The following is a 20,851-nucleotide window of genomic DNA, read 5'->3' on the forward strand; positions in this document are numbered from 1 at the left end:
AATCACAAAAGATTAAAGTCATAACATGAATGTATAAGATCAATTTATTGGTAGGCTACATAACCAAATTTTCCTACAAACAAAATGTAAATATTACATTAGTCCATCATAAATATGACAGTGCAAATATTTTACATCTTGTATTAATACAATTTAATTTAATCGAATCCAATCTTTGCTGTACAAAAAAAAATTTAAATCGATGTACAGGTTTAGTAAGTAAACATTGCCATTCAACAAGACAGATCATTACAATTCTAAAACAAAATAATAAGTCAAAGAAAAAAGTAAAACTTGCATGTGAACAAAACTAAACGTGGCTTACTTCACCCTTATTAAGAAAAATAAGAAAAGGGCAAATGAGATTCAAAAAAAATAAAAATAAAATAAGTTAGTATAAGGCAAATATAAAAGTGAAGGAAATGAGGGAATTCTACATTCTAGGACCATGTAGATTATGTGACTAACCTTTAATAGCCTTTTAAAAATGTTAATGGCGGGAGGTTTTAAAATATAGACTAAAATTATTACACAGGTGAGAGCCTCTGTAAATGAAAAGGTAAGAGATATGTTTAATTCCCATGTAAGTTTGTTATCAATTATTTATAACCCCTAGAAGATTTGCAGAGGAAACATGAATAAGTGTATTTTGAGATAATAATTTTGTTTGTGAATACAGATCCAACTTAGTTTTTTGGTTGAAAAATCATTAAAGTATTTTTGTTTATGTTTAAGGATAGTTTATTGCTTCTAAACCAGGTGTCAATTTGAATTAGTTCAGTATTTAGATATGTTATTGAATTGTCAGCGTTATTATCTGATAGAAAGACATTAGTAGTCAGCAAATAAAATGAAAAACAGACTGCAAAACAAGATGGTTGTTAATCTAGACAAAAACAGAGTAAGACTACGTGTCCACAGCCAGCTTTTTATGAGTTGCCAGCTCCTTTCTGTCATTAATAAAATAAAATTAAGATTTAATTTTTTTTTTTAGCATTTATCGCTTTTTACTACTGGGCAGTCCAGTAGAGAGAGAGAGGAGGGACGGGAGACAGAGTGGGGGGGAAGACATTCGGCAAATAACGACGGGTCCGGGAATCGAACCCGGGTCGGCTGTGCCGCGACTCAGCGCGTTATGTGGTTCGCCACTGGGGCGCCATTCATTTTTTTTTTTTTAAACTTTGACCAGTCACCTGGTTCTTTTAGCGTTTATCGCTTTTTCTTCGCATTCATACTTGGTCAAGTTCGACCGACAGAAGCAGGCTGAAAGGGTTCAGATGGGGGGGAAAGACACTCTGGGAAAGGCACGGCTGCCGTCCGGGATTCGAACGCGCTCAGCCCCAGATCCGCGCGAGCGCGGTTGTCCACAGCGCTGAAATAGCACTCGCGGTACGTGGTGAGCTACTGGAGCTCCCCTTGTCATTCATTTCTATGCTAAAGACGCGCCAGGCGCGCTCCTTTTCCCAGCGCCGCACCTCGCGTTTTAGCGCTCTCGGCGGCTAGCGTTTTTGGGCTGAGCGCTCCCAGCGCATAAAGTTGAAAATAGTTCAACTTTTGGAGAGGAGCGCCGCTCATCAAGGTCACTTTTTTCGACCGACCAATCAAAATCGAGCAAGTGGCGGAGCCGTGGGAGTCGCTCTGAGCATGCATATTTTTGATTTTCAAAGCGGTCCACCTTGAAAAAAACGTTGTCTGTGGACACGTCGCCTAAGGGACCAAGAATGGATCAAAATACAAAAGTATTCAAGAGAAAATATAACATGTTTGTCAGAGACTTGTTAATATTCTTTCAATATATAAATTGTACAAATAAGATAAAGTATTCTAAAGATGTTCTTCGATATAAAAACTGACATTAAACTTAAAACGCTAGAAGACTTAGACTAACGCATTGGTTGTATAAGCATTTTATACACTTGTAACATTGTAAGGAAAATAATATTGCATGTTATGGTCATGTCTGAATTCCAAGTCAGAAAATATGGAAATGAAATAATAATTTCACTTAATAATTAAATAGCATATAGTATATACAACTATGAGAATCATTTGGGTAAAGGGGTTAAACAGCCCCCTTAAGAAGGATGCCATGTTTTTGTAAAATTAGAATAGAAGGCAAAGGCATTAAACCCTTAAGGTCAAAAACTCTAAATACATTATCATCATAAACGATGACCTGATGGTATCTCAAAATTGACAAAAGCATTTTTGTGGAATAACAAAATGACATCATTCAAAATGTAGTTCAGGGTAGAGCGGAGACATTGGAGCGATGTATTAAAATAACATTTGTCACAACAGTCATAAGAAGCTGTCTATTGTATAGTTATGAAACCCGACATTTCAGAATATTTTAATATAATTAACAAAAAAGAAAAAACCTGAATGAGAACACATCCAGGGGAATAGAAAATCAGACTAAAATCAGCCCATGCTCTTTCTCATCATCTCAAGAGCCGCATCCTTCTCCTTCAACAGAGCTTGCAGTCTTCTGATTTGCTCGTCCCGTTTTATTTCCTCAGAGTCCGTGGATGTCGTGGACAGGTGGTCGTTGCTGGCTGGAACCTCCCCCGGAGCTCTGCAGCTGTGCTCGCTCCTGGTTGAAAGGCACTGTATTCCCACAGGTCCACTTTTCTCCTCCCTCTGTGCCTTTGAAGACTGTCCTCTCTTTGCTTTAATTACCATTACACTTGGTGTTACACTTGGTGTTACACTATGCTTTTCCAACTTCTTTTTACCCGGTTTTATAGAGCCTTTTTGTTTAGCCAAATCCGGTTCCTTCTGCTTAGTTACAGAGTGTTTTGCAGAGTTTTTGACTGGAGTTCCAGTCGTCCCACACGGACACACTGTGCATTTCTTTCTCCGGCCCCTTCTCCTGGGCTTTGTATTTTGATCAGTGCAACAGGCCCCAGGAGAACCATCTATACCTGAAGTTTCAGTATGCAAACGTGAAGATTTATCTTGCAAGTTGGGGATGTGGTTTTCGTCTGCCGTGGAGGTGAAGTCTTCATCTAATGGTTCCTCGTAGTCAAACACATGTTCAAATTGACCGTCACACAGTGATTCCTTTGGGGGACTTTGAGTCACAAGAAACTTGCTCTCCATCTGAGGGCTGGGACTAATGAGAGGTTTCGTCTCCAATTGAGGATTTGATTTAATAAGAGGCGCAATATCCACCTGCAGACTTGGAGCGACACTGCCATCTGCGGAGTCTTCAGATGCACCAGGAACAGCTTCGAGTTTCAGTAGTTTGGTTTCTACCGGGCAGCTGTCACCGTTCCTTTCCTGTGACCCCTGTGTGAAAATACAATTTATAATGTACATTTAACAAGAATACAAAGTATTACAGATGTGAGGCATTCATAGGGACATCAAGATGCATACTTCAATATTACTGATTGCTTATTTTTAGATGGTACAATAGGTGTAGCCTAAATTACTTTTGATTTTACCGTTTAAATTGTACATAGTCATGTATATTGTGTCCTATATTTTTACTTTTGTCGTTTATATTGTCTATATCTTTTATTTATATATACACTGTGGGGAATGGGGGAATGCAATTTCAACTTTCTGTATGTCTTGCACAAATAATGAATTTACAATAAAGTTGACTTTGACTAAATATGTATAACAGTATATAACAGTATGTTGGACATACAGTGCAGTCCAAGTCTGAGTCCAGTGAAATGTTTTCTGTTGTTTTGGTTCTGTACTCAGTCTCCAGCACATTATATATGAAATGAAACACTGACTAAGAAGTTACAGTGCAGACCTTGAGCTCTAATGAGGGTGTTTACATCCGTATCAGATGAACCATGCAGGAATTGTACTTGTTTTTATTAGGGCTGTCCCCGACTAAGGATTTGGATAGTCGACTATGATTGGCCGAAATTAGCCGATAGTCAACTATGAACAAATGTTTTTGAAAAAAATAAAGTATATATATATATTTTTTTATCATTCCATTTGGGCTGTGGGGGGTGCTTAATGTCTGAAGGAGTCGACGGAAGGCTTCTTGTCCTCTGCAAAAGCATGCAATTGGTCCACTGATGGATACATCTTGATATTTGTCTAGTCTAGTCGTGTGTTCATTAGATGGGTTACTTTAAATCCTCTTTCAGTGCCTCTGTGCCTGTTTTCTTAGGCAGTTAGCCTCTGGTATGCGTGCCATTAGCGTTAGCCACACTTCTAGGCCTCTTTTCTTTTGGAAAGAATGATAAAAATACAAAAAATACAAAAAATAAAAAATAAAATATATATATATATATTTTCTTTTCTCGACTAAGAGGTTGGCAGTCGACTACGGCTCCTTTCGATCGATTATCCGACTAATAGAAGCCCTCATTATTGCTCCCGACCACATCATCCCCATTATAAAAAATTCTATTGGACCCTTAGGTCAGTGTGTCAAACCCAGTGGTGCAGTCGTGGTCACACCCGGTTACACGCCGTGTTACCAGATCACTGAGGCAGAAGTACGCGCGATCGCGCGCGGATGTGTACTCACGTGTACGCGCACACAAAAATGCGCTGTATCCATTCGTTGTGACTAAGTACCCGGCCACCGTTTTACATAACAAAAAGCGCAGGTAGACTAAGTGTCTGGGTGTTGGCTATCTGAATGCATCTCCCCCTTCATTCTGTGTGACACAGGCAGTGGAGGTGAATACTAATGTGGCTCGGAATTCGTGATGGGGTCTACCTGCTTATGATATTGAATCAAGCGTCTGTGCTGCGCGCCAGCTTTCCACGCGCACATTCACACAAATAGAGAGCAAGAAGAGCTTGTATGATAGAAAGATTGCACTTGCGTATATGCGCTTGTGTGTGTGTGTGTGCGTGTGTGTGTGCGTGCGTGCGTGCGTGTGTGTGTATAAATCAGTTCTGTGCGCATGCACGTACCCGCGCGCGCGCGTGCACGTGGCGTGTTACCAGTTCCCATATTACGACTGCACCACTGGTCAAACCTCATGTGAGGAACTTAGGTGTAATTTTTGATGACTGTCTTTTAACAGCCATGTCACCCAGCTCACACGGTCATGTTTTTATCAGCTCAGAAACATTGCCAAATTAAGATTTGTTGTTTCTAGAGCTGAAATGGAAATGATCATCCATGCTTTTATTTCATCACGCCTGGACTATTGCAATTCAATTTGTACCTGTCTGGATAAATCTGTGCTAAACCGCTTGCAAATCATTCAAAATGCAGCGGCAAGGCTTTTAACTGGGACAAGTAGGCGTGCCCACATCACCCCCATTTTATCCACTCTACATTGGCTCCCCATTAATTATCGTGTCCATTTTAAAATTCTTGTTTTAACTTTTAAAGCCCTCCAAGGTAAATCCCCTGTGTAAATTTTTTTTTATTTACTGCGCCAAAATCTCCTGGTTGTCCCACGGACCCGGTTAACACATTGACCGCCGGGCATTGTGCCCCTCTCATACCACTCTCTGCCACCACTCTAAGCATATGGAGATGTTCACCTTCTTTGCAGGGCTATAACTTTTTAAATTGTATTGCTAAATTGACATTACTATGGCCCATTCAACATCGATTTATCTATCGTTCAGGATGTAGGAACGTTATACTTTTTCATTCATAGATTCATACGAAAATACCGTCTAGAATATAAATATGTTTCATCATTTTCTGCAGTAATTCCTAGAACGCTAGTTATAGGCCTAAACGCATAATATAGATTATAGATTGCAGTTTATTCGTGATACACGATATATTAAAAAATCCAACCGAATACGACCCTAAACGTTATGACTCATGCGCGGATGAACGGGGGGGGGGGGGGGGGTCGTTTATAATTCCGTGATTGTCAGTAAATGCTTTATGTAGTATGGGTGATATATTGATCAGAGCAGTTTGCATTAATAATAATAAACAAACACGCTGAAAGTAACGTTACTGTCCTCTTACCGATCGCCGATGAGACTGGAGGAAAAAGATCCCACTTATTTGACGTGGATCGACTAGATCCATTTCCGGTTTGTATAATAATAATAAACGCCCAAATCATATCGATTAGAGTTATGGCAGCGATCCATATACACGGATGCGTGTCTAGAGTCCCGCAACAATATGTGACTGCCGGACGCATTTCCCAGATGCACGGAGATCGACTCGATCCATTTCCGGTTTGGTAACTCGCCCGATCATCCACCAGGCGGCGGTATTGAAGCGTTGCACTGTTGTGCAGGCTCCCACTGTATCAGACCAGGCTCGGTGAGGGAATTATGAATACCATGGCGAAAAAATGAAATATGATCTCAATAACGTCGTACGCCGTCGATTGGCGGAATTCGCATGACCTTGAAACACGTCGTAAGCCGTTTCCGGCGGTGGATGTGTTAATAACAAAAGGTGACCGGTCCTTCCAATTTATGGCCCCTACCCTTTGGAACACCCTCCCCCTTTCTATGCGTTCACTTGACTCCCTATCCACTTTTAAGGAACAGTTAAAAAGGTTTTTATTCAGACAGGCTTTTAATTAATTCCTGGTTGTATACGTTGTTTATTTATTTATAATTGTTGTTTTGTTTTTAGGACTGACATTTATGTTGCACTCATATTTAGTTATTTAATTGTAATTATGCCTATGCTTACGATGTGTCAGAATTGTTTTATGTGTAGTGCGTTCATCTCTATGTTGCTATGTTTTACTTCTGTGAAGCACTTTGTGATTTTATCTGTGAAAGGTGCTATACAAATAAAGTTTACTTACTACCTGAAGTCTGTGACCCCTAGGTGCTAATTTGTGAAATGTGACTTTTTCCTGTCTGATTTCTCCATTGACTTCCATAGTAAAATTTGACAGGAGAAAGTCACTGAAATTGCATACCCGCACTTTCACTTAGTGACAGGAGGGCGATTTACCCTCACAAACTGGACAATAGAACACTCAGGTCAACTACGGAAATGTGAATATAATAATATACCTTCAAATCAGGATGCATACCGATCTACATAAATACTGCACCTATACTAAATTACTTGATAAACACTTTGATTAAACAAAGATATTCACTGAAATTGCTCGCTTGCCATAGAAAGAGAATTGAGGCATACTGGCAGCCTAGCAAGTCATAGTCAGGGGGGACTCAAATATTTTTAACAGAGTCTTTGGTGGGACTTTACCCCACTATCAGCTGCAACAGCCCATCTTGCTGAGGGGAATCCTTGCTACCGTGGCTGTGAACAGCCACTAAGGGCAACAGAGTTTGAGGACCTCAAAGCATAAGCTTGAACATCAATTAACCACTAAAATGGGGGCGCAGTGGGCAAGGCGCTCACCTCTAACGCAGGAGACGCTGGGTTCGAGCCCAGCTCTCGGCGTTGCTACCGGCTGGCCGGTCGTTCATACTAACACAATTGGCAAGTGTTAGAGGGTGGGAAAGCCGTTGGGTGGGGATTTGACGTTGTGGACAGAGACTCCTACAGGTCGGTTTGGTGACGCCGGTGCGACGGAAGCAGGAAGTGACGGGGGCAGCGTGAGCCTCCCACGCGTTACTCCTCGCCACTGAGTTCGAGCTGCTGCGGTGAAAAGATGCGACAGGCTGCCTCCTCGTGTACCGGAGGGGACGCGTCCTATTTTTCTACAACGGAGTTCGGCGATTTGCGAATCCGATTGGCCACTGACGTTTCTGGTCATGTGACATGTGCGCCCAATAGCGTGACGAGCTGTGTCTTTGCCCATTTCCGCGTCGAACAGCCTGCAAAGCACCTGGCGTTCTATCGCCTAACCCTAACCAACTTCGAAAGAGTGCCTAAGCTTAACCGTCGGAATCAGGGCAGGCGTTCTATCGCCATGCTCTAAGACAAACTCTAACTTTAACCGACTTCGAACAAGCGCCTAAGCCTAACCAGTGTAGAAACTTGCGGTCCCACGATTGGGCGTACATGTCACATGACCAGAAACACTGGCCAATCAGATTCGCAAATCGCCGAACTCCGTTGTAGAAAAATAACAGGCGGAGGGGACATGTGATGCAAGGCTTCTGTCCTCACTACAACCGACCTGTGGGAGGCATAGTCTAGCAACGTTCAAGACAGGGGAGGGAAGAATTGGATATACGAAATTGGGATGGGAGAAAAATAGAAAATGGGGAGAATAAGTGGATAAAAAAAAAAAAAAATGAACCACTAAAACGGATGGCTACTAACCTGTGATTAAAACTGATTGCTACTAACCTGTGATTAAAACTGATGGCTACTAACCTGTGATTAAAACTGATGGCTACTAACCTCTGGTTCTTCATGTCGTCTCTTTTTCATCCCACACGTTGATTCCTGAACCATTTTAGGAACACCCTCCAATGTACAGTCAGATGCAGTCTGTCTGGGTACCTCGTGGATAATGTCCAATTTGATTTTAACTTCAGACGTTATCCCAAACATTTTTCTCAGCAGACGATCTGTAGAGATCTAAAACAGGGGGAAATTACAGTAATGAATGAATACAATATCTCAACAAGATAGAAATGCTAAGTTATAGTTGCCACAGGCATCCTAAAGGCTGAATTGGGTAAGTACAAATTATTTAACATACAGTATGCATGGCTGGTACAAGTGGGTGAACTAGTGTAAGAAAGAAACAAATGTGCTCTTACATCCACTGTGTGCGTTTCCCCCTCCAATTGAATGCATGGTCCACACTGGCTATTGGTGTTGTCATGTAGACTATTCTCCATGTCCTCGTCAATGGGATGTGTGTCCATGTTCTCCGTCTGTTGGGTGGTGACACTGTGGTGATTGATCTTCTGGCCATTGCCATCACTTTGAATGCTCCCCATTTCTGGACCACTAATGTTTGCTTGGGTGTTGCCTGAAGTCTTGTCATCATGCAGACTATTCTCCATGTCCTGATGAACGGGATGTGTGTCCATGCTCTCCATCTGTTGGGTGGTGGCACTGTGCTGATTGTTGATCTTCTGGCCATTGCCATCACTCTGAATGCTCCTCAATTTTGGACCACTAATGTGTACATGGGTGTTTGGAATATTGTTATCATGCAGACTGCTCTTAATTTCCTGATTGATGGAAGGTGCATTCATGCTCTCCATCCATTTGGTGGCAACACTGTGCCTATTGTTGATTTTCTGGTTATTGTTATTACTTATTACTATTGTTATGTTCTTCCTTTCTGTACAAGAAGCACTGACTGACTGACGTGATTGGTCTGTGCTCATCGGTTTGCTCAGACTGGGTTCCTTCTCTTGACCAGTGCTCATCGGTTTGCTCAGACTGGGTTCCTTCTCTTGACCAGCGGTCCTTTCCTGTGTGTGATAAACCTCTTCACTAACTTTACTGGGACGGGTCGGGCCAATGTTTCCTTCTGCATGGTGTGATGGACGGGTCGTGCCAATGTTTCTTTCTGCATGGTGTGACGGACGGGTCGTGCCAAAGTTTCTTTCTGCATGGTGTGACGGTCTCCATGCACTTCCCCGAATACTAACCACTTTCAGGCCTCTCCCGTTACCATGGCTCCTTGTGATTTCCTGGACAACCTCCTTTTCAACTTCCGGTTCAGTTACTTTTTTATTTACCTGTGCCACTTCACTCTGATGTTCACCTGATGTAGATGCAGTTTTGGGTGGGAGATACGACACAAATATGACATTGTCTTCATCACCTCTTGAATCTTGAATCTTGAAAGGCTGACTACCCGCTTGGTGCAGATGATCATCTTGAGGGTCATCATCACAAAGGTCAATCACTTCATCTGATCCATCCAGAATGATAATTTGTGAAGACTCTTGCCTCGTGTGTGAAGCTTGAGATGCAGCAGACAGGGAGGGCAATGATTTGACTGAATGGTTTGTCTGACTAAACTCATCACTATTCACTGCCCCTGCGTTTTCACTGGCCTGTCTGAATGGAAGATTGCATTTCTTGGCAACAAAATACACCTTTCCGTTGCACATCACCAAGGCATTGTCCTTCCCTTGTCCGCCTTTTGGAGGACTTGACTGAGGTATTGGTGTATTTCTTGTTGTGTTCTCATGCGGCTTGTTGGCATTTTCCCTCTCCGCAACGGCTTTAAGTATCTCAGAAGTCATGATGGGAAAGTTTGCCGGAACAAGACATGGAGCCAAGGAACCATCTCCCTCCTCAATCACCCATTTTAAGGGGCCATTAGGCCTGGGAGATTCCTTGGCAATGGACCTTGAACCAGATGTTGAACCAACTGATGAGGGTCCGAAAGATGTCTGGTCAGATGATTTGGAACGGAACTTGGGTGAACGAAGTGGAGTTGGAGGTGAAGGTGGGGTGATGCCTTGATTCCTGGTTTTCACAGGTGACACATAGAGCACTGTTGGTGGGCTTGAATTTGAAATGGAGTTAGCTGATGAGGTAAAAATCTGTCTCTTAATGGCCGGGGGGAGTTCAGATGCTGAAAGAGTTCTAACTTGGGCGTTTGGGGGTATCTCAAGGTACTGCCCGTTTGGGAGCACTGGAGATTTCACAGTCACTGGCAGACTTGCAAGAGTTAACAACCTCTCACTGTTAGGTGTGGTTGATGCAGTGTGAGCCATTTTTGACAATAAATTAGAGGCAAGAGCTCTTCCTGTCTCACCCACTCGATTAGTTGAGCCATTTGTGTAGGAATACGGCTTCTTAACAAACTGTCCATTAGCCGAGGGAGCCAAAGATGTCACGCTTTTTATCAGAATGGGTGCAGAGGCATAATTTAGAGTTATAGGCCTCTGTGGCTCAGCAACCTCCCGTCTGGAATGGCTCGTTTGAGATTGTACAAACTGTCCATTGACCTTTTGCACAGGAATCAATTTCATGATGTTTCTCCCATCAGCTCCAATAGCTGGCATTGCCTGGTAGAAGACACCAGTCCCACTGAGGAAGAGGGAAGAATGTAGTCAGTCAAAAACAAGACAGAATAAAGAAAACATAGATAAAGGAGGGTGCGAGCACAACTCAAACCGCTTCCAATAGTTTCTTACTGGGTGCATGGTGTAGATAGGTTATTTTACCGGCTATGCAGTCTAGATAGGTTAATTTACAGTTAACGGAACTGCCAGCAGCCCAGCACTCACGGAAATGTCCTTTAGGTACTTTTATTTCATGGGAATGGGCAATCAAACATACATGTTTCCTTCCTCAACATTGGCTAGCCAAACACTGATGAAGGAACCATAGTTCCGAAACATGTATGTTTCAGGCTGCCATTAAAAAATTATTGAATCTGCGAAAGTGCTGGTCCGGCTTCCTGCTTTCTTCAACTTCCTCAACATTACAATGGACAAAGCAGAAGTGTCCTCTTTATATATAGTAATCTACATGTGAGGCATCTTAAACGGTACGTATGGACAATCCATCCGACTTCTGTATCTGTAGTGCTTACTTTGATCTTTAACGTTATGCGGCTAGATTGATCCACTGTGTCTGTCGGTCTACGTTTTTTAAATACATTTTTAATGACGAGTATTGATTTGTTTGACAGACAGATTTGCTGTAAAAAAAATAAACCAACGGAGTGAACGGACAGTAATGACTTCTGTTAATTTTCTATGCGTTCATTGATGGATTAATGCAGCCGCAGCCTTATTTAGTGCTGCAGGGTTTAAATCCGAAAGATTGCCATATCCGCCATCGTTGTTGTCTCTAGTCTAGTTAAATCTACTCTAAAGGTTAAAGTGGAAACTACTCTGTGCTGCAACCTAAAAATAGCTCTGCTGTTGTCTGACTAACTATTGAACACACTTAGTATTTTCTGAATTCAAGTTTTTTTATTTGATGAATGTGGGGACAGAAATGCAAACATGAACTAAGTGGGTTTCATTTCTATTTATTAAAAAAAAACAGCAAGTAATGTACTCAGTGGACGCCTCAACACATAGTAACACCGATATCACCGCCTAATACTGGTATGTTTGATTGTTTGCTGCCTGCTTCGGTCATTGAAAAATCCATGCCGGCTGACAACTACAAAAATCAAAACTACAGTAAAAAGATACATTTCATCATTGTCCTTCGAAGCTTTTTTTGGCAATCGAAGCTTCGGGGCCGAGCTTCGATTTTAATTCGAAGCTAATTTTTTTTTTATTTTTTTATATTTTTATTTTTTTTTATCTTATGTTGTGGGACTTGTACAGCACTTTGGTAAACTTTGTTGTTTTTAAATGTGCTCTATAAATAAAGTGGATTGGATTAATGAATTAAGTAGCCCCTTTCGTGACTGTGACGCAGCCAACACGGCTGTGTGATTTAATTCAAGGTGGATCGCTGTTGTCGTTTGAACTTCAGATTTCATGGGAACTACCAATCCCCCAAATCAAGAATGTTTAAGATGAATGAAGTAAGATTTTGATTATTTGAAATATGGCCTGTGTAGACTAAACTATGCACAGAATTATGTCAGTCTACAAGGTCCGGATTCTACATGGTCCGGCAATGTAGACCTTGTAGACTCCACTACAGACCAATTATCAGTGAATGTTCATGCATTTTTAAGAAGGGCTACTTCCACAAAAAAACAAAGAACTCACCAAAACATCTCAGTAGCACCATATCTAAATGTTCTATTTCATATATGGAGATTCATATTTATTTATGTATTGCATGCATTTCTACATTTTATTTCCTATTTTGTTTATTCATCCCAGTATCTTTCTTTCTTATGTGTGGAATTCTACAAGGCATTTACATTCACATTTACATTTAGTCATTTAGCTGACGCTTTTATCCAAAGCGACTTACAAGTTCTGTACGACAGGTCATCAGGAAGGATACAACTCTATCAGCTGAGTAACAATATTCATCAAAGTGTTGCGTGTTACAGTGTAGGTTAGTTTATTAGGACAAGTGCATGACAGTAAGGTTAGTTAGGGTTAGATTTTTTTTTTTTTTTTTTATTTCAGATAATGGTTGAAGAAGTGAGTCTTTAGTCGACGGCGAAAGATTGGACGGGATTCGGCTGTCCTAACTGGGGTGGGTAGTTCATTCCACCATTGTGGGGCAAGGACTGAGAATAGGCGTGTAGTAGGGCTGGGCGATATGGAAAAAAATCATATTGCGATAACGATATGATAATGTTATCATATTTCTCGATATCGATAATTATCGAATTGTTATAAGTATTATATAAAAAAAAAAAAAATTATGTATGTTTATTTTGCAGCAATTCTTTGTCATTGCCGCCATCTTTAGTGTTACATCCCCTCACACTCCAGTTCTCAGGCTGCAGCTGGTTTGAAAGCAAAAGTAAACCGGCTTCTCTGCTGGCTGTGGCTCCAGGGGAGTTGAATAGTTCTGGCTCTGCTAGTTTTTTTTCTCTCGATATTTTGGCGCTTTTTTGGTGGACAAACCACCGCACATGTGCACCGTGACTCGTGACTGGAGTCTAGTTCTGCTAGCACACATAGCCTACTGTGTACAGATGGTTTCAAACTGTATTTTAAATTAGAAAGCAAACAAAATAAATGGACAAGAGAAAAATAAATCTCAATTTGGTCAGTATTGTCATTTGGACAAGCAAAGCCATTACTTTAAGTTGCAGGCAAGAAAGACAAGTCTGTCCACTGTCTCTGGTTTTAAAACTGCCCTGTTGCAGGTAAAAAATAAATAAAAAATATCGAAAATATATCGCGATATTTATCGTTATATCGCCCAGCCCTAGAGTGTAGGTGGTGTATATGTGTTTGAGGATGATATCTTTCAAACAGGCAATAGTGATGATATAATTTGGGCAGTGCTGAGCTGGGTTACTTTCCTCCAGTGTATTTGTCCCCCGGCTCCACACAATGGCCCCATGCCCCCCACCCACCCCCACACACACAAATCGAAGTAAATAAATAAAAAATCGAAGTTAAAAAAATATATATAATCATTTAAACTGTGCAACGTGTGGAAGGTCACACTACCTCCCTCCAGATCCTTCCCTCACTGTGCAGGCGCCCCGACCGAACTGTAGGAGTCGCTGTTTTTTTTTTTTTATCCACTTTTTCTCCCATTTTTCTATATTTTCTCCCATCCCAATTTCGTATCATCCAATTTCAACCCTCCCCTGTCACGAACGCTGTTTCTTGCCTCCCACAAGCCGGCTGCAATGTGGACTAAGTCATACATAGCACAAGTCCCCTCCGGTACTTGAGGTAACAGCAGTCGCATCTTTTCACCTGCGCAGCTCGATCTCTCAGTGTCGAGGAGTAACGCGTGGGAGGCTCACGCTGCCCCCGACACTTCCTGATTCTACTGCGCAGGCGCACCAACCGACTTGTAGGAGTCGCTTGTTCACAACGCCCGATCCCCACCCTTCAGTTTCCCTCCCCGTAATACGGCCAATGTGTATTACTGCGGACGACCAGCTAAACTGAAAACAATGTGGAGAGCTGGATTGGAACACGCAAATCCTAGCGTCTCCACACTGGTGGCGAGTGCCTTGCCCACTACACCACCTAGCCGCCCCTGTAGGAGTCGCTGTTTACAACGACCAGGACCCACCCACCAGCTTTCCCACCCCTAACACTGCCAATTGTGTTAGTATGAGCGACCAGCCAAGCTGGTAGCAACGCCGAGAGCTGGGCTCGAACCCAGCGTCTCCTGCGTTGGTGGCGAGTGCCTTGCCCACTACACCACCTAGCCGCTCCTATTTTTATTTTCTAAAAAATAAACCAGTTCAACACAGGTAACCACTTTTGCTTCATTTCTTTGATGGCTCAAATGTATGCTCTAGTCCAGTGGTTCCCAAACCTCTCCTCGAGACACCCCAGCCGTTCCATGTATTTGTTAAATTCCACCACCAGCAAGGTTGTCACGATACCAACATTTTAGTTTCGATACTATACCAATATTAATTTTGATACTTTCGATACTTTTCCTCAATCAGGGAAACACTCTCAGATGTCATATTGTTCTTTATTTTAAAACACAACAATGAACAATGACAAGCATAAATAAATTAAATTAAAAGCAATGGCATTCAAAATGCTGGAGAACTTTTTTTGCACTCAAAACAGTTGCTGTACAAGGTTTCTGAACCCAGCTTTCTCAACTGTATATATATTGGAACTTGGTCCATACAGATGAACTCTACGACTGCCCTGTTGAGCCTTTTATCATCGTTGGACTAATTTGTGTACTTAATATGCTGCTCAAAAAAAGCGGTGGTTAGGTTGCTTCTGAGTGGGGGGAGTCTACAGCAGACTTCTGTAGTTAAAAAAAATTCAAGGGATAGGAAAAAGTATGGTATTATTATACATTTGTCATAGCAGATGGCGTAATTAGTTTGAGATACCATAACCTAAACCTAGAAAACATTTTGATGAGTGAGACTGATTATAGCCTACCATAATCTAGAACTAGGTTATGTCATATTGTAGGCTGTTTAACAAAAATAAAATAGATTTCCGTTGTCTTTATACAGTAGTATGAACCATTAACACTTTCTTCGCCAGGCTTATGTACATCATTATACCATCCTCTGCCAGCTCTATTTGTCTATGGAGAAGTTCCCCTTCTTTGCAGGGCTATAACTTTTTAAATTGTATTGCTAAATTGACATTACTATGGCCCATTCAACGTCAATTATCGATCGTTCAGGACGTAGGAACGTTATACTTTTTCATTCACATATTCATACTAAAATACGGTCTAAAGTATAAATGTTTTTATCGTTTTCTGCAGCATTCTCCAGAACGTGATTTATAGCCCTAAATGCAATATATTGATGATCAAATACAGTTTGATAGCGATCTGCGCAAGATAAAAAATGTCAAATGGACGTGCTTCTAGAAGTTACTACTTATCATCCGATGTTGACCGGATGGGGGGGGGGTCGTTTATAATTCTGTGGCCAACGTTAGATGATTCATCTAGTGTGGGTGATATGATCATTAGAGCAGTTTGTATCGAACACGGTAAAAAAAAACGCTGAAACTCACCGCAGCTTCCTCGTAGCGTTGGGCGATGAGCGTGGAGCAAAAATATTCCTATTATGGGATGTTGAAATATGCGATCCATCTCCAGGTTGTATAATAGTATATACGTCCAAATCATGTTGTTTATCGAGTTATTGGTAACGGATCACTATCCATTGTGTCGCGCTCGAGTCCCGGCACCTATAGCGAGTGATCGGACCGAATTTGGATGAGCACCAGTTTCCGTTTCCGGTTTGGGCGATCCGCCGATCGGCCACCAGATGGCGCTCTTGAACCGTTGGAGAGTTGAGAGGGGATCAACAGTAGATCAAGTCTCCGGGGGAGAAATATGATTGCGATCACAGATTTTTGAAATATTGATCTCAATGACGTGTTACGGCGTCATTGGCAGAATTAGCATGGCGGGGAATGACGAGTTTAGGCGTCCTTGGCAGAGAAAGTGTTAATGGGCAATTGTCAAATGTCTCTGTATAAATCACGTTTGTGACTAAGCTATAGAGATGCAGTGTGCATCAATTCATTTCTGTTGTGGGTAGGCAACAGGGGATGTGTGTTTACTAGCTTTCAGCACGGCAGTTTAGGCTATGTATAGCTTATTATTAGGCTTTTCAATTTATTTTCCATTCTTGCCAATAGCATTGTGGACATTTTCTAATGCTCGTATAAGGAACTGTAGGTACGAGAGCTAGCATAGCTTGTCCAACGAATGTTGGCATCAATGACATGACTACAGTACTGATAGGAGCTACTGTAGCATGTAACGTTAGTTATCATAACCATCGGCAATCGCAGTGAGGATCTTTATTGATTAAAGTTAGCTAACCAGGTTGCTTCCGGTAAACTAGCGCAACGTCATCACTGACGGCAGCGCTGTGCTCCAATAGGAAGGCATTCGCATGCATAAATGAAGAAATAAATAAAAATAAAAGAAGAGTACAGTTTTTTCCCAAACGCAGTATAGTATCATTTCGAACACTCTAGTACCGCGGTACTATACTAATACCGGTATACCGGGCAACCCTACCACCAGCACACCTTGATTCAACTAATAAAGGGCTTGTTAAGTTGAATCAGGTGTACTGGTGGTGAAATTTAACAAATACATTGAACGGCTGGGGTGCTTCGAGGAGAGGATTGGGAAGCACTAGTCTAGTCGATTTTGTGTTTTGAGCACAAAGTTCATCATAGATCTAGCCTCTTTATTTTGCTCTCAAAGTGCACCAGATTGATGCATTTAACTTTAAAATGTACCAAAAAAAATCCAGGTGAGCATGCCCCCAGACCCCCCTAGAGAGATGGAGGTTCACCCCCCCATAGTCTCTGAAAATCCTGTGGGAAACACTGAGTCGAGTACTTTTTTGCTCTGCCACTGACCTATGCAGGGGGGGATTGAACTACCAGCTTGTAGGATGTAATCTTTACTGGCACATGTGCTCCTAAATTATTTTTGAAACGCTTGCAAGCCCTGAAAAGTAAACAGTATACACAAAGGTGCAGATGAGGGTCTGTCTGTATACTCTATCGGTCATAATATACATTATAGTCTGTGCAGGGTTGAGGAGTAGTTAAGAGTCAAATATTTCTAATAGTGGTCATGTTTTGCCGCTGTTAGTTCTCCAGTCCATGTCCCTAAATAAGGCTGCAGCTACACTGATCCATCAATGAACTGATAGAAATTGTACACAAGGTATTACTGTCCATTGGTTTATTTTTGAATTAGAACCCAATGTCAACTCTGTCTAAGAAATGGACACTGAAAATGAATCAAAAACAGACAGACGGACAGACACAGTGGATCAATGTAGCCACAAGATCAAAGTAAGCACTAAACAGATATTGAGCATCACTTTGTAAAATGTCCGGTGTCACAGGTTGTCATGAGTTTATTAATCATGGGAAATTACACATCACTACAAATGCCATGTGCCTGCCACAGAAGCTACCTGTTACACAACTGCCAGTGCAAACTACTAAAAGGTTTCATGTTTTTGTATTTTCATATCCTTGTTATCTGGGATAACTGTGTTAGATGATTATATGTTGATATTTCCACCAGGAAGTATTTAGAGTCTACCAGTCTATAAAGTAAAGAATATATTTAACCTAACGTTATGTAGTTAGTTAGTTAGTTAGTTAGTATGTAAGGAATCGTTCTCAGCTTACCTGCCAACCGCACCGTGACACTCCATGTCCTTATTTGTCGGATTCATGGCTGTTCTGATACACCTGTAGTTGTATCGTTACATTGTACCTAAAAGTAGGAACAGCCGGCAGTCAATCAACTCACATGAACTACAGTAACAGCAGCCTCGGCTGTAATGGTAGCACTTGTATGCCATTACACAGTGGCGTTATCAGATTGAAAGTTGGCTGGTTACCTTAGCTACCAATCTCGTAACGTTAGGTTAGTAACGTTATTAAAAAACGATAATCCAGATGAACTCCTGATATGAACGTGTAGCATTGCAGATCGAGATGTATGCATCCAGCTACATCTTTGTCTCGACAGCTGCGCCATCTAGGTCGACATGTTAAACACGCCCATCGTCCTGGAGAGTTACACACACTGGTAACGCTGCTAACGTTAGCTAACGTGCGCTGTTCTCACTAGTAAAGTGGTTTTATTTGACCGTCGGGTTTCGGCCGTTGGTTATTATAAAGGTACGCCACGGCTGTTTCGCTATGTAACAAAGAAATATACGATTTGCACTCACTAAATATTCTTTCTGACTCAACCTTTTCCCCGTCCCTCAGCTATCCCTGACTTCCGTTCTCGAGTCACGTATGTTACATTGCTCTTCCGCTCCGTTACAAGAGTTGCATTCAAGAACAATCAACCGATTCAAGTTAGGTCGATCGGGTTTTGGCTCAGGTGTGACGTTAATGTTTTGTCTAGAAGTGTCTCGATCACGGATTCTTCTTTTTTCATTTAAATACAACTATACATTATATTTATCTGCCACCATCGGTTCCCGATAATGATATATTAATAACACAAGACTTTTCACAGCGTCAACAAAACCATGATCGTTTTGAACCACCCATTTGCACATTTCCGGTTAAACATACCATCTTCCGGTGTGCATTGGTGACATCTTCAGGTTCTCTCGGACAACAACAACCGAGAATGTCGTCCTCATGCAGCCACTTCCCGAGACTGGCCATCTTGTTTTCACCATGTTCTTATAGAACTGGATTATCTTCCACCGCGTTACTAAATTCATGACTCAGTGACCAAAGTACTATTCCTCATTTGTTTTATTTAATTACAAAAATGGCAGACAAACACAATACTGTATGCAGATACATGACATACACAGCAACATTGCCAAAAAGCCAAGTTATTTTCAGGCACAATATATGGCAAGCATAATAATTTAGGTATAGTTTTATAAAAACAGTCTTTTATGTAGTCTGTCTTTTTCCCCCCACAAACTGGAAGTCCTTTCAGTGAATTCCAAAAACCGCTTGCAGCAGTGTGGGATTTTGAGATATCAGATAGGCTTTTTCTATTCCATTTCCAAAAGATGACACACTATAAATTGAACTACAGCTTCTAATCTAAACTTTGCGAGAGACTGCAGGGTATGCCCATTAATGTGTTCATGCTTTCCCATATGGAAATGGACTATAGAGATAAATTCAGAATTAATCTAAATAATACATGTGTGATAAGTCATTTTAAAATGAAAAACTATACACAAGTGTCATCGGCAAACTCATAAGAGCAATATGATTACTGAGGAGTGGTGCAGTTTTATGTATGTGGTAATAATGTGAACATGCAAAATGTCCATTTTGCTAGGTCACAGAAATGGTCATCCCTCAAAATGGGATCACCTGCCAAAAAAGGTAAGGAACGCCTGAGCGTTTGGTTTCTTTACTGATATCTCATTCCACTCCATTCTTTCATCCTCTTTCCAAATGACAATGGGCAATTCAAAATCTTTAAATCTTTTGCTTGCATCTTATTGTTCATCCTTTTCTTTTTTTCAGTTCCATAGAAGTAGTTATTATTGAAACTACTCATACTCCCACAATTTGAACAATAGATCCTCCAAGCTGGGCATACAGTAGGGTGAGAATCTCACAATTCAATATGATTCTTGGGGTCAGGATTCTATTTAAAATGTATCATGTGTCTTTTTCCTGATAATCTAATGAACAAGCTAGCGTTGGTAAAATCGCACAATATGGGTACATAATTAACATGAGTTATTACAGTAATAAGCATTAATTAACAGTTAAGTAATGCCTCAATAATAATTTACTAATGGTGTGCATGTTAACTAAGGTATACATTTATATAGTAAATAGTTGATAAAAATGACCTCTTAACACTTCCCCCGCCAATCACGTTGTACGACGTGTTTCAAGTTCATGCGAATTCTGCCAATCCACGGCGTACAACGTTATTATGATCATATTTCATATTTTCGCCATGTTATTCATATTTCCCTCACGGAGCCTGGTCTGATGCTGTGGGACTCGGCACAACTCTGCAACGCTTCAATACTGCCCCCTGGTGGATGATCGGCGAGTTGCCAAACCGGAAATGGCCGGTTAGATATCGGTGCATCTCCTAAATGCGTCCGGCCACTCGCAGTCGCATATCGTTGCGGGACTCAAGACACACACCGTGGATATGGATCGCTGCCATAACTCAATAATCGTCATGATTTGGGCGTGTATTATTACTATACAAACCGGAAATGGATCGACTCGATCCCCATCAAATAACTGGGATCTTTTTGCTCCAGTCTCATCGCCCAACGGTAAGAGGACATTGACGTTACTTTCAGCCTGTTTGTTTATTATTATCCATGCAAACTGCTCTGATGTATATATCACCCATACTACATAAAGCATTTAACGACGATCACGGAATTATAAACGACCCCCCCCCCCCTCCGTTCATCCGTGCATGATCAGTCATAACGTTTAG

The 20,851-nt window shown here is 41.4% G+C and overlaps 1 protein-coding gene across 3 annotated transcripts; it reads right to left on the minus strand.

Moving 5' to 3' along the window:
- Positions 1-26: 26 nt before the first annotated feature.
- Positions 27-18,666, minus strand: lrif1 (ligand dependent nuclear receptor interacting factor 1). 3 transcript variants are annotated; one of them, XM_084333277.1, is made up of 5 exons: positions 18,621-18,666; positions 18,070-18,157; positions 8,623-10,864; positions 8,258-8,437; positions 27-3,294 (listed from the first exon to the last, which is right to left on the minus strand). In XM_084333277.1, exons 2-5 carry the CDS (start codon positions 18,114-18,116, stop codon positions 2,425-2,427), a joined length of 3,339 nt encoding a protein of 1,112 aa, XP_084189403.1. In that variant the 5' UTR covers positions 18,117-18,157; positions 18,621-18,666; the 3' UTR covers positions 27-2,424. The 3 variants fall into 3 exon arrangements, with proteins under 3 accessions (XP_084189403.1, XP_084189401.1, XP_084189402.1); XM_084333275.1 differs by having other exon boundaries at positions 18,285-18,650; XM_084333276.1 differs by having other exon boundaries at positions 18,070-18,650.
- Positions 18,667-20,851: the final 2,185 nt, after the last annotated feature.

This window comes from Notolepis coatsorum (genome assembly GCF_963971535.1).
Source record: "Notolepis coatsorum genome assembly, chromosome: 17".
Lineage (NCBI taxonomy): Eukaryota > Metazoa > Chordata > Actinopteri > Aulopiformes > Paralepididae > Notolepis > Notolepis coatsorum.

Coding starts and splice junctions, on each gene's coding strand:
- lrif1 (XM_084333277.1), bottom strand. CDS start 18,116: ATGAATCCGACAAATAAGGACATGGAGTGTCACGGTGCGGTTGGCAG. Junction 10,865..18,069: donor TGTCACGGTGCGGTTGGCAG/GTAAGCTGAGAA, acceptor CCTCTTCCTCAG/TGGGACTGGTGTCTTCTACC. Junction 3,295..8,257: donor GACGACATGAAGAACCAGAG/GTTAGTAGCCAT, acceptor ATTTTCACACAG/GGGTCACAGGAAAGGAACGG.